The sequence below is a fragment of the Triticum urartu genome, chromosome 5 (assembly GCF_003073215.2).
Source record: "Triticum urartu cultivar G1812 chromosome 5, Tu2.1, whole genome shotgun sequence".
NCBI classification, from domain to species: Eukaryota; Viridiplantae; Streptophyta; class Magnoliopsida; order Poales; family Poaceae; genus Triticum; species Triticum urartu.
This window is the reverse complement of record NC_053026.1, coordinates 604,219,624-604,238,224: the sequence shown is the minus strand read 5'-3', so window position 1 is coordinate 604,238,224 and position 18,601 is coordinate 604,219,624. Positions and strand designations below refer to the sequence as shown.

The window sequence follows — 18,601 nt, the reverse complement described above, 5'->3', positions numbered from 1 at the left end:
AAGTCTTTGTAGAGATTTCACTAGATGGAATACATGTAGAGCAAATGAATGAATTCACACTTAAAATGCATGTATATACACCTGTATGTGGTTTATAGTGGAATCTCTACAAAGACTTATATTTAGAAACGGAGGGAGTAATTTTGAACACTTTTCAAATTCACAAACATTTTGTACAAATTCATGAACGGTTTTAAAATCTTTAACATTTTTTAAATTTGGAAGCATCTGGAAAAACAATTACGAACAGTATTTCTTTTGCAATTTTGAACATTTCCTTGAATCAGCAAAATTTATTTAATTGACAAAAAAATCAATGACATTTTTCTATAATTAGCAAACATTTTTTAATCCAAGAACATAAGTTCAAAGTTAAGCACATGTTTTTAATTCATTAACATTTTTTGAATTCACAAATATGTTTTCAGTTGCAAGAACATTTTTGAACTCACAAATATTTTTTGATTTCGAGAAAAAATATTCAAACTCATAAACTCGTTTTTGAAATTTGTTTTTTTGAAATTCCGATGACCATTTGAAATTCCCAAACGTTTTTTTAATCCTGAACAATTTCGTAGAGGTAAACAACAGAAAATATTAAAAGAAAAACGACAATGTGGCCCAATATCGTAAAAAGGAAATGCAAATGTGGCCCAAATAAAGGCTCATGCCACTGAATTGTTGAGCCCGTCGCCGGAGCCGAACTTCCTCGGATAAACCCTTCGCCCACCTGCCCACCTCCAAGCCTCCAACCAAGAAACCTTTTCCGCCGCCGCCGCCCCTGGCTCCAGCGCCCTCGCCGTCGGTCGCAGCCAAGCCCCCGCTTCGAGCTTCCCGACCTCCCTCGCCGACCCAACATGGGGTAATTTAACTTTATGTACTCTACATCTCGCCTACAAGTCCCGCGCTACTCCGTTCGATTTTGTTGTATCAACAGATCCACAGGAGAGCACCTTCATCTTACAATGTGCTCTGCTAGATTCTAGACCCTTTGTCCGACGCATGTATGAAATTTGAAGTGGACTATTATGAGCAGTGATCTGTATTGTTTCTGTGCCAACCAAAAAAAAACCCGATGTGGTTTGAGTTTTATCTTGTAAAATGTTGGAATTGGCTTAGCAGGGGGGACTGGCCTCACTTGTAACATTCAAGCCCTTGATGGTCTTTGCGTTTTTACTTGTGTTGTTGACGGTAGTTAATTAAACGAGGCAACACTGTAGTCTGAAACATTCCTTGTTTTTTCTTTTGCACAAATTTTCCACCTTAAATCCTATAAGTACCTTTGCTTTTAACAGTTTTGCCGTCAGTTGTCTGTAAATCTTATGCTACTGGCTGCACCGTGCTCTATTGATTGAAGAATCAAACACCTCCCTTATGTCCAGCGCTCTAGTTACCTCTATCTATCTTCTTATGCATTGTACCAGAATATAGGGCACCTATACAGTAGTCTAGTGTTTTCTTGGATTATCCAGATAGCTTGTGAGAACAAGAGGTCCTTCTTGTGAGAATGATTTCACTTTCTGGACCATGTATACCTGCCTATGCCCCCTGTACTTAGCTTCTTGGTCCTATATAAATTCAGAGCGAGAAGTTTATACCAATGTATTAACTGATTTTCTGAAGGTCAGGTGTTGAGAATTGACAGTTCAGTGTGATTTATAATATTCTGCTAAAGAATTATCTGTGAGCTAAAATTTGATTTGCATTCACAATCAAGAAATGCTTAAATTGACTTATGTAAGAAATCGAGGTTATAGCAAACAGATAGGATGAACCTGTCAATGTCCTGTATGTTTGTTATTTCTTTTGCTAGTTCTGCTTTATCAGCACCTGTCCTCAGGGCTTGACAGACCTTTATTTGTTCACTGGATCTTTCTGTACATATTCATGTTAATTGCTTGATAAGTCCTGAAAATGATTTCTTGTTTGTGGCTACTTGAAATGTCGAAAGAAAAGAAACAATGTCAACAGTACTGTACTTTACTTCAATAAGGATGTAATCGCGTTCATATACTGTACTAATTCAATTTAACATGGATACTACCACATTCATTTAGTGTAGTCGTGTGGTTGCAGTTTTACGTCACACTTTTTGTATGAAATGGTGAAGCTGGAGCCTTTCATCGTTAGCTTGTTTTCATATGTTATCCGCAAAAAAAAAAACTTGTTCTCATGTGTTTCCTGAAAGGTTTCAAGCTGGAGCTTTGTACCAGCAAAATCTGCTTTGATTTGAAGTAGCATGTAAATGATAGAATTGGCTTCAGTAGTAACATCCAAACCCTTGATGCCTTTCATTTTTTATTGGTGATGTGGACAGTAGTTAATTAAATGAGGCAATCTTCTAGTCTGAAACATATCTTGGTTTATTTGCACAAATTATTCCCCTTACTTTTGCTTTTGACGTTTTTACCATTAGAGATCATTGGAGAATCAGTTTAGATGTCTGTTTCTCTTATGCTACTCACTGAACTGTGTACTATTGGTTGAAGAAGCAAACACCTATCCTGTGTTTAATGCTCTAGTTACTTATAGGAGTATCTATTTTCTTATGCATTAGCAGCATACAGGACGTTGGGCATTCATGCAGGTAGTCTCGAGGATTATCGAAATAGCTAGTGAGGACTAAAGGTCCTTGTCCTGAGCATGATTCCACTTTCTGGACCTTGTACCTTTGCATGCCCATGTACCAGTTGCATACTGGGTCAGCATATCCTAATTTCTGTTGTAGGGCGTCTGTGTGTATCTCTACTTCACTGGGATATGAAGACGTGGTAAACACCTGATCAGCGATTCACATACGGTGTTACATATGGATTGTGAGATGTTTTAATTTCATAACATGATTACTTCACAGAACTGTCCTGCAAATCTAGAATTTGTTTGTCTTCATTATTTGGTCCAGTTGTTGTTCGGGTTTTTGTGCTGTTTGCTTTCGTGATCCCAGTTGATGGTACTTTTGTTTTAGAGCCTTTGTTCTCTGATTTATACTTCAACTTCTTGGCCATATAAATCCAGAGTGAGAAATTTATTCCAATGCGAATAATTTAATTAATTTTATGAAGTTCAGTATGATTTTTACTAGACCCCTGAACATTTTATCTGCGAGTTAAACTTTTACTTGTATTCAATGCCAAGTAAAAGTGGTTTAAGTTGACCAATGTAAGAACTGAGGTTGTAGCATACAGATACAGGATGTATTACTTAGTAAGGTCCTGTATTTGTCCCTAAAAAAATGTCTTGTATTTCTGTTAGTATTACTTTTGCTAGTTCTGCTTTATCAGTGCTTTCCTCAGGGCTTGACAGACCTCTCTTTTGTTCCTTGGATCTTTATGTAAATATTCACATTAATTGCTTGTCAATTATTGAAAATTACTTCATGTTTGTGGCTAGTTGAAATGTTGAAAGGAAAAAAATGTCAACAGTACTGTACTTCTTTACTTTAATATGGATGTAACTGCATTCATATACTGTACTAATTCAGTTTAACATGGATGTTACTGCATTTATAGTGTGGTCAAGGGCTTGTAGTTTTGCTTTGATACTCTCTTTAGGAAATGTTCAAGTTGGAGCTTTTTATGGTAAGCTTGTTCTCATATGGTTCCTCAATCCTAATGTTTTGCAATGCTGATGCAGTAAGACACGTGGTATGGGAGCTGGGCGCAAGCTCAAGACCCACAGGAGGAACCAGAGGTGGGCTGACAAGGCCTACAAGAAGAGCCATCTGGGGAACGAGTGGAAGAAACCCTTTGCAGGTTCATCCCACGCAAAGGGGATTGTCCTTGAAAAGATGTAAGTTCGATCAACTACCAATACCCGTTTCTTCTTCTTCTGGCGAACAATTGATAAGTAACGCGACACTGCTTGCACTGTATGTAGTGGCATTGAGGCCAAGCAGCCCAACTCTGCCATCCGTAAGTGCGCTCGTGTCCAGCTGGTGAAGAATGGAAAGAAGATTGCCGCCTTTGTGCCGAACGACGGTTGCCTGAACTTCATCGAGGAGAATGTAAGTACTATTTCTGCCTCCCGGAACTTTGCTGTCAACTAGTATCGTGTCAGGCCCCTCACTCTGCTTGCTAACACTGCCCATGATGAATGTGTAGGACGAGGTGCTCATTGCTGGGTTCGGTCGGAAGGGGCATGCCGTGGGAGACATCCCCGGTGTCCGGTTCAAGGTGGTGAAGGTGTCGGGCGTGTCCCTCCTCGCACTCTTCAAGGAGAAGAAGGAGAAGCCCAGATCCTAAAACGGCTCCTCCCCATTCTTACAAGATCATCGCGGCAGCTATGAAAACTTGCATCCTGCTGGTTACTCGCAATGTTTTTGAGCCTGTGGATCTTAGTTCTTGTCGAGGAAACATCTGAATTCTAAGCTGCCAAGTTTCAGTTTCTACGGTTTACCTCTGCCCTAGGTTTTTTTGTGTGTGCATCGTATTGCCGCGATTTTTGATTGACGTACCGTCATGGTCCTGTAATTCTTTTTAGCCTTCACTCTGCTGCTGTTTTTTTTAACACACTAGAAAGGTAAGGTCTCGCACCCAAAACACACAAGCATCTCAGAATAAATAATATTTTATAAACAAACCCTTGAACACCTTCGTCTTCCTTGCGAGTTTGTTAAGACACCCCTCACCATGTGGAGTTTGTGAACCGCAGTTGTCACCGTCTCAACGGAGACAGAATCCAAATTGATAAGAAGCATTAGGCTGCCTGTAATGAGAGTATCATAGATAGTATCATGCATGCCAACTAAGCAATTTTGATGAGGTGGCATCAAATTAAATGAAGAAAGATAGGCTTGAGTATCATATCATATTAAATGATATGCTACTTTGTGTCATGCATAACAATAAATGTAGTCCTATATGATATCAACATATGATACTATGCATTAGGGATGTAGTATTATAGACTAGTATCATATGCATGATACTAGCATATAATACTTACCATTACAACCAGCCTTAGTCCAATGTAAAATTCGGCAGCTTCAGCACCCCCCCCCCCTCGCCCTTCCACGAGCCCACCACAGCTTGTCCTCACCCCAATGCCCTACTGAAGAAACGATTCAATGCCACTCCAAAAGCCCAAAATCCACGAGCCCCTGGTTGATATCGGGTAAATCACCGACGAGCAGGATCCCAGGTGTCAGGACCTTGACAGGTAGCGGTGGAAGGTTGACACAGAATTGGGACGAACAGAGAAAGGGACGACGAGCACTAGTGACGGGAGGAGCAATAGGTGTACACTAGTGCGGAGTTAGGCGTTGTAATAGGCGTAATAAAGTTTTAGCTCGACATCTAAGAGCGAAAGCAATAATTCCAGTTTCACAACATCATTATTCACATCTTTAATTTTTAGACCCTGATAAACGCCACACGTGTGGCACGAAGCAAATCCGCCCACGCGTGTGGGCTGAAGGAGGATCCTGTTGACCACCAGACTACACATGTGCGATGTGTGGAACCCCTAACTGCACATTAGGTCCTGTGGAGGGTTCGACTGAATGAGATCATTCGTCATAACAGGATCCCACGACCGAACACCCTCCCCAGGAGACCTACAATCAATAAATAAATTATGCTCCGACTTCATCACATAACGGTTCACCATACGTGCATGCTACGGGAATCAAAAACTTTAACACAAGTATTTCTACCAATCCACAATTACTCACTAGCATGACTCTAATATCACCATCTTTATATCTCAAAACAATCATAAGGAATCAAACTTTTCAATGCTCTTTATATAAAAGTTTTTATTATATCCTCTTGGGTGCTCATCATATTAGGACTAAATTCATAACCTAAGCAAATTACCATGCCGTTTAAAGAGACTGTCAAAATAATATAAGTAAAACATGATATTTCAACAATTTCTATAAAACAAAGCCACCGCCGTGCTCTAAAAAGATATAAGTGAAGCACTAGAGCAAATTGCCTAGCTCAAAAGATATAAGTGAAGCACATAGAGTATTCTAATAAATTCACGATTCATGCGTGTCCCTCTCAAAAGGTGTGTACAACAAGGATGATTGTGGCAAACTAAAAAGCAAAGACTCATATCATACAAGACGCTCCAAGCAAAACACATATCATGTGGTGAATAAAAATATAGCCTCAAGTAAATTTACTGATAGATGAAGACGAAAGAGGGGATACCATCCGGGGCATCCCCAAGCTTAGATTCTTGGTTGTCCTTGAATATTACCTTGGGGTGCCTTGGGCATCCCCAATATTAGGCTCTTGCCACTCCTTATTCCATAGTCCATCAAATCTTTATCCAAAACTTAAAAACTTCACAACACAAAACTCAACAGAAAACTCATGAGATCCATTAGTATAAGAAAATAAATCATCACTTTTGGTACTGTTGTGAACTCATTCTTTATTTATATTGGTGCAATATTTACTGTATTCCAACTTCTCCATGGTTCATACCCCCCGATACTACCCATAGATTCATCAAAATAAGCAAACAACACATAGAAAATAGAATCTGTCAAAAACAGAACAGTCTATAGCAATCTGGAAACGTTGAATATGTCTGTAACTCCAAATATTCTGAAAAATTAGGACAACCTGGGAAATTTGTATATCAATCTTGCGCAGAAAAATTAGGATTTTATCATGCTTCTCTGATTAATGAAAATTATTTACTGGATGCAAAAGTTTCTGTTTTTCAGCAAGATCAAATCAACTATCACCGTAAGCCATCCCAAAGGTCTTACTTGGCTCAAACACTAATTAAAACACCAAAACACAATTACTACAGAGGTAATAATGTGTATTTATGCGAAACATAACCAAAAACCAAAAACATAAAATAAAATTGGGTTGCCTCCCAACAAGCGCTACTGTTTAACGCCCGTCGCTAGGCATAAAACATAGATCTAGGTATTGTCATCTTTGGTATGCAATTCCTCAATTGCACCTTTGGGCCTCGTAGGAGGTTTTTAATCTTATCGATAATCACACTCCTTGGAAGGAAATCAAGAAATTCATTCATAACAAAAGGTTCCCTTACAATATTGACAAAACTAGGGTGAATACTTATCATCTTAAGATCTTCATTTTCTCCACTAGATGATCCCCCTCTATTTTTAGTAACATAAATAAACTTATCAACCATGATGGAAGAAAAATTTGGGGTAGTTTTAACAGAGGCAAAAGCAGAACCCAAGTTGGTAATAATATTCTCTAACTTATCAATTCTAGTAGAACCCTGATCTATCTTCTTATTAACTATGGGTTATTTTTCCTTTAGATTCTTCAAAGTAACTCCTACCTTTGATCCATACTGAGTAATATGATTATGAATCTTTTTATCCAAGTTTTCAATTAGCTCTACGGTAGTAATTTTATTCTCAATAATGTCAAGTCTTTGCATCACATGTTCCAAAGGCAAAACAGTTTCATTGATCATAAGAGGTGATGAGCCTACCAAATCTATCATAGCATTATAAGCATCCAAGGTGTGGCTCCCCGAGAATTTCCCCCAGTAATGGTATCTAGAACATATCTATTGCAAGGAGTAACACCCACATAAAAATTACGAAGCAAAACGGTAGTAGCTTGATTGCTTACGGGTAGATCTATTTTAAGCATTGCAAATTCTATACCAAGCATTTTTTAAATTTTCTCCCTCCCTTTGCTTAAAAATAAGAACTTCACTCTCGGGAGTACTAGAAATGGTAGAAGGGCTAGCCATGAAAGCAAATCAAGCAATCTAGCACACGAGCAACCAAGAAGCAAACGAAAAGACGAACGAAAGAAGGATGAATAAAAAAGGCAAATCTTTTTGCATTTTTCTAAAAACATTTTAGAAGTGGGGGAGACGAAAACAAGAGGCAAATGGAAAATAATGTAATGCAAGAGATGAGAGTTTATGATGGGTACTTGGTAGGCTTGATGTAGATCTCCCCGGCAACGACGCTAGAAATTCTTCCTGCTAGTTCTTGAGCCTCCGTTGGTTTTTCCCTTGAAGGGGAAAGGGTGATGCAGCAAAGTAGATATACGTATTTACCTCAGTTAAGAACCAAGGTATCAATCTGATAGGAGATACAAGCAAGTCTCCAATCTATGCACATGCACAAACAATCAACCACTTGCACCCAACAAGATAAAGGGGTTGCCAATCCCTTCACGGTCACTTGCAAAGGTGAGATCTGATAGAGATAGATATAAAAGATTACTAAAACGTAAAACAAAATAAAAGTAAATAAATTGCAACAAGATATTTTTTGGTTTTTTGGTTTACAGATCTGAAAATATATGATGGGAAATAGACCCAGGGCCATAAGTTTCACTAGACGCTTCTCTCTTGAAGGAAAATAACACGGTGGGTGAACAAATTACTGTCGAGCAGTTGATAGAAAAGCGCAAAGTTATGATGAGATATCCAAGGCAATGATTATGCATATAGGCATCACGTCCATGTCAAGTAGACCGAAACGATTATGTATCTACTACTATTACTAGACACATCGACCACTATCCAGCATGCATCTAGAGTATTAAGTTCATAAGAACGGAGTAATGCCTTAAGTAAGATGACATGATGTAGAGGGATAAACTCAAGCAATATGATGAAAACCCCATCTTTTTACCCTTGATGGCAACAATACAAATACGTGCCTCGCTACCCCTACTTTGTCACTCGGTGAGGATGAAGGAAATATGCCCTAGAGGCAATAATAAAGTTGTTATTTATATTTCCCTATATCATGATAAATGTTTATTATTCATGCTAGAATTGTATTAACCGGAAACTTAGTACATGTGTGAATACATAGACAAACAGAGTGTCACTAGTTTACCTCTACTTGACTAGCTCGTTGAATCAACGATGGTTATGTTTCCTAACCATAGACATGAGTTGTCATTTGATTAACGGGGTCACATCATTAGAGAATGATGTGATTGACTTGACCCATCCGTTAGATTAGCACGATGATCTTTTAGTTTGTTGCTATTCCTTGTACATAACTATACATGTTCCTATGACTATGAGATCATGCAACTCCCGAATACCGGAGGAACACTTTGTGTGCTACCAAACGTCACAACGTAACTGGGTGATTATAAAGGTGCTCTACAGGTGTCTCCAATGGTGTTTGTTGAGTTGGTATGGATCAAGATTAGGATTTGTCACTCCGATTGTCGGAGAGGTATCTCTGGGCCCTCTCAGTAATGTACATCACAATAAGCCTTGCAAGCAATGTAGCTAATGAGTTAGTTACGAGATGTAGCATTATGGAACGAGTAAAGAGACTTGCCGGTAACGAGTTTGAACTAGGTATTGAGATACCGACGATCGAATCTCGGGCAAGTAACATACCGATGACAAAGGGAACAACGTATACCGTTATGCGGTTTGACCGATAAAGATCTTCGTAGAATATGTAGGAGCCAATATGAGCATTCAGGTTCCGCTATTGATTATTGACCGGAGACATGTCTCGGTCATGTCTACATAGTTCTCGAACCCGTAGGGTCCTCACGCTTAACATTCGGTGACGATCGGTATTACGAGTTTATGTGTTTTGATGTACCGAAGGTAGTTCGGAGTCCCGGATTTGATCAGAACATGACGAGGAGTCTCCAAATGGTCGAGAGATAAAGATCGATATATTGGAAGCCTATGTTTGGACATCAGAATGGTTCCGGATGAGTTCGGGCATTTTCCGGAGTACCGGAAGGTTACCGAAACCCCCCGGGGAGTATATGGGCCTTATTGGGCCTTAGTGGAAAAGAGGAGAGGGAAGGAAAAGGTGGGAGGCGCGCCCCCCTAGCCCAATCTGAATTGGGAGGGGGCCTCCTCCCTTTCCTTTGTCCTCTCCTCCCCTTCCTTCTCTCCTACTCCTACTACATGGAAGGGGGGAATCCTACTCCCGATGGGAGTAGGACTCCCCTAGGGCGCGCCATAGAGAGGGCCGGCCCCTCCCCTCCTCCACTCCTTTATATACGGGGGAGGGGGCACCCCATAGACACACAAGTTGATCATTGATCTTTAGCCGTGTGCGGTGCCCCCCTCCACCATAATCCACGTCGGTAATATCGTAGCGGTGCTTAGGCGAAGCCCTGTTCCGGTAGCAACATCATCACCGTCATCACGCCGTCGTGCTGACGAAGCTCTCCCTCGAAGCTCTACTGGATCATGAGTTCGCGGGACTTCACCGAGCCGAACGTGTGCAGATCATGGAGGTGCCGCACCTTCGGTGCTAGATCGTGAAGACGGCGACTACATCAACCGCGTTGTCATAAAGCTTCCACTTACGGTCTACGAGGGTACGTAGACGATACTCTCCCCTCTCGTTGCTATGCATCACCATGATCTTGCGTGTGCATAGGATTTTTTTTGAAATTACCGTGTTCCCCAACAGTGGCATCCGAGCCAGGTTTATGCGTAGATGTTATATGCACGAGTAGAACACAAAGGAGTTGTGGGCGTGGGTATATACATATTGCGTGCCGTCACTAGTTGATTCTTGATTCAGCGACATTGTTGGATGAAGCGGCCCAGATCGACATTACGCGTACGCTTACGCGAGACTCGTTCTACCGACGTGCTTCGCACACAGATAGCTAATGGGTGTCTATTTCTCCAGCTTTAGTTGAATCGGATTCAGTGAACATGGTTCTTTCTGAAGATCAAAAAGCAATCACTATACCGCGTTGTGGTTTTTGATGCGTAGGTAAGAACGGTTCTTGCTCAGCCCGTAGCAGCCACGTAAAACTTGCAACAACAAAGTAGAGGCCGTCTAACTTGTTTTTGAAGGGCATGTTGTGATGTGATATGATCAAGACATGATGCTAAATTTTATTGTATGAGATGATCATGTTTTGTAACACAGTTATCGGCAACTGGCAGGAGCCATATGGTTGTCGCTTTATTGTATGAAATGCAATCGCCATGTAATTGCTTTACTTTATCACTAAGCGGTAGCAATAGTCGTAGAAGCAATAGTTGGCGAGGCGATAACGATGCTTCGATGGAGATCAAGGTTTCAAGCCGGTGACGATGGTTATCATGACAGTGCTTTGGAGATGGAGATCAAAGGCACAACATGATGATGGCCATATCATATCACTTATATTGATTGCATGTGATGTTTATCCTTTATGCATCTTATTTTGCCTAGTTCGGCGGTAGCATTATAAGATAATCTCTCACTAAATTTCAAGATATAAGTGCTCTCCCTGAGTATGCACCGTTGCTACAGTCGTCGTGCCGAGACACCACGTGATGATCGGGTGTGATAAGCTCTACGTTCACATACAACAGGTGCAAGCCAGTTTTGCACACGCGGAATACTCGGGTTAAACTTGATGAGCCTAGCATATGTAGATATGGCCTTGGAACACTGAGACCGAATGGTCGAGCGTGAATGATATAGTAGATATGATCAACATAGTGATGTTCACCATTGAAAACTAATCCATCTCACGTGATGATCGGACATGGTTTAGTTTATATGGATCACATGATCACTTAGATGAGAGATGTCTATCTAAGTGGGAATTGTTAACTAATTTGATTAATTGAAATTTAATTTATCACGAACTTAGTACTTAATAGTATTTTGCATGTCTATGTTGTTGTAGATAGATGGCCCGTGCTATTGTTCCGTTGAATTTTAATGCGTTCCTAGAGAAAGCTAAGTTGAAAGATGATGGTAGCAAGTACACGGACTGGGTCCGTAACTTGAGGATTATCCTCATTGCTGCATAGAAGAATTACGTCCTGGAAGAACCGCTAGGTGACAAACCCGCTGCAGGAGCAACGCCAGATGTTATGAACAGCTGGCAGAGCAAAGCTGATGACTACTCGATAGTTCAGTGTGCCATGCTTTACGGCTTAGAACCGGGACTTCAATGACGTTTTGAACGTCATGGAGCATATGAGATGTTCCAGGAGTTGAAGTTAATTGAGGGAGTCCTGGATTAGGGGGTGTTCGGGTAGCCGGACTATACCTTCAGCCGGACTCCTGGACTATGAAGATACAAGATTGAAGACTTTGTCCCGTGTCCGGATGGGACTTTCCTTGGCGTGGAAGGCAAGCTTGGCGATGCGGATATTCAAGATCTCCTACCATTGTAACCGACTCTATGTAACCCTAACCCTATCCGGTGTCTATATAAACCGGAGGGTTGTAGTCCGTAGGCAATCAGCTCCATATACAACAATCATACCGTAGGCTAGCTTCTAGGGTTTAGCCTCCTTGATCTCGTGGTAGATCTACTCTTGTACTACCCATATCATCAATATTAATCAAGAAGGACGTAGGGTTTTACCTCCATCAAGAGGGCCCGAACCTGGGTAAAACATTGTGTTCCCTGCCTCCTGTTACCATCCGGCCTAGACGCACAGTTCGGGACCCACTACCCGAGATCCGCCGGTTTTGACACCGACATTGGTGCTTTCATTGAGAGTTCCTCTGTGTCGTCGCCTTTAGGCCCGATGGCTCCTTTGATCATCAACAATGATGCGGTCCAGGGTGAGACTTTGCTCCCCGGACAGATCTTCGTCTTTGGCGGCTTCGCTCTGTGGGCCGATTCGCCCGGCCACCTGGAGCAGATCGAAAGCTACGCCCCTGGCCATCAAGTCAGGTTTGGAAGCTTAAACTACACGGCTGACATCTGCGGAGACTTAATCTTCGACGGGCTCGAGCCACGGCCAAGCGCGCCGCACTATCTCGAGGGGCATGATCTAGCTCTGCCCCCGGACAGTGTCCTGGAGGCCGCACACGCATCGGTTCCGACCCCTAACTCGGAGCCTATTGCGCCAATCGAGGATGAGCGGTTGGACGTCACCTCGGGGGCTGCGATCCCGAAAGCGATCGAGCCGAACGCTAGCCTCGCACTCTGCACGACCCGTGACTCCGAGGATCCGGACTCCTCCCCGGACTCCGAACCCCCCGCGCCCCTGCCAATCGAATCCGATTGGGCGCCGATAATGGAGTTCACCGCCGCAGACATCTTTCAGCACTTGCCTTTTGGCGACATCCTGAATTCTCTTAAGTCTCTCTCTTTATCAGGAGAGCCCTGGCCGGACTACGGTCAGCGAGGGTGGGATACGGACGATGAGGAAATTCAAAGCCCACCCACCACCCACTTTGTAGCCACTGTCGACGATCTAACCGACATGCTTGACTTCAGCTCCGAGGACATCGACGACATGGACGACGATGTAGGAGACGAACAGGAACCAGCACCTGTAGGGCGCTGGAAGGCCACCTCGTCATATGACATATATATGGTGGATACTCCAAAAGATGGAGATGGCGATGGAACAGTGGGGGATGACGCCCCCAAGAAACAGCCAAAGCGCCGGCGTCAGCGGCGCCGCTCTAAATCCCGCCAAAGCAAAAACGGTGATTCCGGCACGGGAGATAATACTACCCCGGATAGCGCCGAAGAACACCCACCTCAGCAAGATTCGGCACAGGAAGATGGAGAAGCCAGCCCTCATGAGAGAGCGGCAGACCGAGAGGTTGAGGATGATAACTATACGCCTCCCTCCGAAGACGAGGCAAGCCTCGATGACGACGAATTCGTCATACCATCAGACCCCGCCGAACAAGAGCGTTTTAAACGCAGGCTTTTAGCCACGGCAAGCAGCCTCAAGAAAAAGCAGTAACAGCTTAGAGATGCCCAAGATTTTCTAGTTGACAGATGGACTGAAGTCCTTGCGGACGAAGAGTATGAACTCGAACGCCCCTCCAAGAGTTACCCGAAGCGCAGGCCGCTACCCCGATCAGAGGAGTTAGCACCTACATCACCAGCGCATGACATGGCAGACCGGCCACCTCGCGGCCGTGACAGAGAGGCCTCTCTGCCCTCCACCCAAGCCATGCCCCGACGCCGCTTAACTAAGGCACGGGAAAATGCGCCCGACCTGCGAGACATACTGGAGGATAAGGCAAGACAAACAAGATTGATCTACGGATCGCGCAGGCGCCCTACGGCATGTGACAATGATCTTCACTCCGGATACAACAAATCCGGCCGGGCCGAACGCAACAGACATAGCTCTTCCGAGCTGCGTCGTGATATAGCCCAGTACAGAGGCGCCGCACACCCGCTATGCTTCACGAATGAAGTAATGGATCATAAAATCCCAGAGGGTTTCAAACCCGTAAACATCGAATCATACGATGGCACAACAGATCCGGCGGTATGGATTGAGGATTATCTCCTTCACATCCACATGGCACGCGGCGATGATCTACATGCCATCAAATACCTCCCGCTCAAACTTAAAGGACCGGCCCGGCATTGGCTTAACAGCTTGCCAGCAGACTCAATCGGTTCTTGGGAGGACCTGGAAGCCGCATTCCTCGAGAACTTCCAGGGAACTTACGTGCGAGCGCCAGATGCCGACGACTTAAGCCACATAATTCAGCAGCCAGAGGAATCGGCCAGACAATTCTGGACACGGTTCCTAACAAAGAAAAACCAGATAGTCGACTGTCCGGACGCAGAGGCCCTAGCAGCCTTCAAGCATAACATCCGTGACGAGTGGCTTGCCCGGCACCTGGGACAGGAAAAGCCGAAGTCCATGGCAGCCCTCACGACACTCATGACCCACTTTTGCGCGGGAGAAGACAGCTGGCTAGCTCGCAGTAACAACTTATCAAAGAACCCCGGTAATTCGGATACCAAGGAAAAAAGTGGCAGGACACGTCGGAATAAGCAAAAACGCCGCGTTAACAGCGACAGCAATGAAGACACGATAGTCAATGCCGGATTCAAAGGCTATAAATCCGGTCAGCGGAAAAAGCCATTCAAAAAGAATACTCAGGGCCCGTCCAGTTTGGACCGAATACTCGATCGCTTGTGCCAGATACATGGCACCCCCAAAAGGCCAGCCAATCACACTAACAGGGATTGTTGGGTGTTCAAGCAGGCAGGCAAGTTAAGGGTCGAAAACAGAGACAAGGGGCGGCACAGCGACGACGAGGAGCCCAAGCCGTCGAACAACAATGGACAGAAGGGCTTTCCCCCACAAGTGCGGACGGTGAACATGATATACGCAACCCACATTCCCAAGCGGGAGCGGAAGTGTGCGCTACGGGACGTATACGCGATGGAGCCAGTCGCCCCAAAGTTCAACCCATGGTCCTCCTGCCCGATCACTTCTGATCGAAGGGACCATCCCACTAGCATCCGTCATGGCGGCTTCGCCGCATTGGTTCTCGACCCAATCATCGACGGATTTCATCTCACAAGAGTCGTCATGGACGGCGGCAGTAGCCTGAACCTGCTTTATCAGGATACAGTGCGGAAAATGGGTATAGATCCCTCAAGGATTAAGCCCACAAGAACGACCTTTAAAGGCGTTATACCAGGTGTAGAAGCCAACTGTACAGGCTCAGTAACACTTGACGTGGTCTTCGGATCCCCGGACAATTTCCGAAGCGAAGAGTTAATCTTCGATATAGTCCCGTTTCGCAGTGGCTATCACGCCCTGCTCGGACGAACCGCATTCGCAAAGTTCAATGCGGTGCCGCACTACGCATATCTCAAGCTCAAGATGCCAGGCCCTCGAGGAGTAATTACGGTCAACGGAAACACCGAACGCTCCCTCCGTACGGAGGAGCATACGGCGGCCCTCGCAGCGGAGGTACAAAGTAGCCTTCTCAGGCAATTCTCCAGTCCAGCCATTAAAAAGCCATACACTGCCAAGCGCGCCCGGAGTAACCCACAGCAGGACCGCCTGGCACACTCTGAGCAAGCGTAGCAATGCGGCCCCAGCCCCAGCTTTCGCGACATAGCGAAACCAGTACCTCGCGTACATAACTACGCCCTTGAAATACCATGGGCACAGGGGAAGGGGCACAATAACGGCACGCCCAAAATACGGCTTAAAACGTACTAGGGGCTGCCGGATTCTTTTTTCAATTTTTTCTTACTTTCAGGACTCCATACTTCGGACGACCTGTTCGGCAATTCGACTGCTGCACAAACGATGCAAGATCCAGGGAGGCAGACAAGCCATGCCGCATTATGGAACTCCCAGATGGTCTCTATTACGAGCGATATACCTATTTTAAATACAATTCCGCGGCCTGCCCCTGGTCAGGACATACTGAATAGTCCAATATCTTTTGCTTACCGCACTATTTGTATCATTCGGCTTTTATAAATAGCCTCTCTATAAACAATGCTTAGCTTTTTGTCTATTTTTTGCATTATCCTCTTTTCACATATATGTTTATTAAATGACATGATTGCACCCGTACACCATGGTACGGCAAACACGCCAGGGGCTTCAGTACCCCTCATTATGGCGTGAGAAGTCCGTACACTTTCACAAGTGCGGCACCCCGAACTTATAGCACTATATGCATCGGCTCCGAATCATGATTTGGGTCAATAGTTGGGTTTGCCCGGCTCCTATGTTTTGGTGCCTTACGTTCCGCTCTATCGGCTAAGGTAGCACTAGGAAAACCACTGCGATTGTGCCCCGGTTCAGCTAGGTTAAGCACCTCAGTGGAGAAAGCTAAAACTGACTGTCATGATGAGGCGAGAGAGCGGTCGCTGTTCGAGAGGTTTTTCGAGTCCCTAAAGACTTATGCCGCTTCGAGCGAGGAGCTGGCTTTGTCCGGCCAAGGCGTGGATAGCGCCCCGAACTCGGTCTTCTGAACTAGGGGCTTCGCTGAAATTTAAAATTATAGAGTTCTATGGCTAAGAGTGTTCAAGCATTATAGTCCGATTGCCTGGTTCATTGTGCTGAGCACCTCCCTCGAAGGACCCAACTATGGGAAAAAGAGCGCTCAGGTTTATCCCGAACACCCCAGCACTAGTGGCATGGGGGCAGAAGCCGACGACTGGCCATCTCTCAATTTTTTGATAAACGGCCGCACAGAAAGTAATATTTTAAATTCAATAAGCATTGCTTAGCGCATATGAACAAGTTTTCAACGCACAGGATAAACACGAGTGAGTTCATTCAAAAATCACATCCTTGGTACATTCATCCGCCACAAGGCGGGCACCAGCAAGAACATCCTTGTAGTAGTTCTCGAGCTTGCGATGCTCCTTCCCCGGCGGCGGCCCGTCCTTCACAAGCTTCTCACCGTCCAGCTTACCCCAGTGCACCTTTGCACGGGCAAGGGCCCGACGGGCACCTTCGATACAGACGGAGCGCTTGATGACCTCGAGCCTCAGACAGGCCTCCACCAGCCGCCGCACCAGCCCGAAATAGCTCCCAGGCAGGGCCTCTCCAGGCCACAGCCGAACTATGAAGCCCTTCATGGCCTGTTCGGCCGCCTTGTGGAGCTCGACCAGCTGTTTCAGCTGGTCGCTCAAAGGCACAGGGTGTCCGGCCTCAGAATACTGAGACTAGAACACCTTCTCCGTCGAGCTGCCCTCTTTAGCTCGGTAGAATGCGGCGGCGTCGGATACGCTGCGGGGAAGATCTGCGAATGCCCCTCGAGAGCTCCAGATTCGGGTAAGTAACAAGTAGTTTACTCTTATATTTCTGCTTTGCATGAAGAATTCCTTACCCGCTGCTATCTTCCTCATCTCCTCCAACTCTTGGAGGGCCTTTTGGGCTTCGGCCTTGGCAGACTTGGCAGTCTCAAGGGCCGTCGCGAGCTCGGATGCTTGCGCCTTTGACTCGAGCTCCAAACTCTCATGTTTTTTCATGAGAGCCTGAAGCTCTTGCTGCACCTCGCCAACCTGAGCCCCAAGTCTGTCTCGCTCGGCGAGCTCCGCGGCCGTTTTCTTTTCGGCCTCAGACAGCGCCTGCTTAAGGGTCGCCACTTCAGTCGTGGCCCCTACAATAAGCAGTACAATCCTGTTATCTTTTTTGCAATCACGCCTTTCTATAGGCACCTTTTCTGTAAGGTATTTCTTACCTTCTTTCTCCTCGAGCCGCCGCTTGGCAAGGCCGAGCTCTTGCTCGGTCTGCTCGAAGTCCTGCTTCAGGACACCCACCTCCGCAGTCAGTGCGGCGGTGGATAGCAGCGAATCCTGCATACACATATTGACTCTTTTTTTTGTTAAACTCCTGCGAAATTTAATAGATCCTCTATTCGGCTTTTCTTTCCGAACGCCAAACAGAGCATCAGGGGCTACTGTCTATGCGATAATATTTTTACATATTTTCACTTACCTCGAAGCCTGTTAGAAGGCTAGCGCAAGCTTCAGTCAGTCCGCTCTTGGCGGACTGAACCTTCTGGATCACCGTACTCATAATAGTACGGTGCCCCTCGTCGATGGAGGCACCGTCAAGCACCTCCAGCAGATTGTCCGGCACCTCCGGTTGGACGGAGGCCGCCGGCTCAAAATTCTTGCTCCTCTTGGAAGGAGTTCGCCTACCGCGGTCCGAAACTGTTGAAGATGCCGGTGCGGTGTCCGGCACAAAGCCGGACTTGGAGCCCTGGGGGGCCTTATCCCCTTCACTCCTGGAGTCCGGGAGGTTGCCTTGCGGCTCCTCCGGGACTACCTCCTCCTGCCCGGAGCTTGTCGCGACGCCACTTCGGCGTCGTCTGCAGTGCGGGGGGAGACAGCGGGCGGAACTGAGTTCCCGTCCGATGAGTCCAGGGAGCTGCCCGACAATTCGTTGAATTTGGCCCAGGGCGGGCTGGATAATT

General features: G+C 45.2%; 1 protein-coding gene across 1 annotated transcript; it reads left to right on the top strand.

The window, feature by feature from the left end:
- Window positions 1-705: 705 nt before the first annotated feature.
- LOC125506253 (40S ribosomal protein S23) lies at window positions 706-4,394 on the top strand. Its single transcript, XM_048671107.1, has 4 exons — window positions 706-862; window positions 3,634-3,789; window positions 3,877-4,003; window positions 4,101-4,394. The coding sequence occupies exons 1-4, from the start codon at window positions 858-860 to the stop codon at window positions 4,239-4,241; spliced, it is 429 nt and encodes a 142-aa protein (XP_048527064.1). The 5' UTR covers window positions 706-857; the 3' UTR covers window positions 4,242-4,394.
- Window positions 4,395-18,601: the final 14,207 nt, after the last annotated feature.

Coding starts and splice junctions, on each gene's coding strand:
- LOC125506253 (XM_048671107.1), top strand. Junction 3,790..3,876: donor GGGATTGTCCTTGAAAAGAT/GTAAGTTCGATC, acceptor CACTGTATGTAG/TGGCATTGAGGCCAAGCAGC. Junction 4,004..4,100: donor TGAACTTCATCGAGGAGAAT/GTAAGTACTATT, acceptor ATGAATGTGTAG/GACGAGGTGCTCATTGCTGG.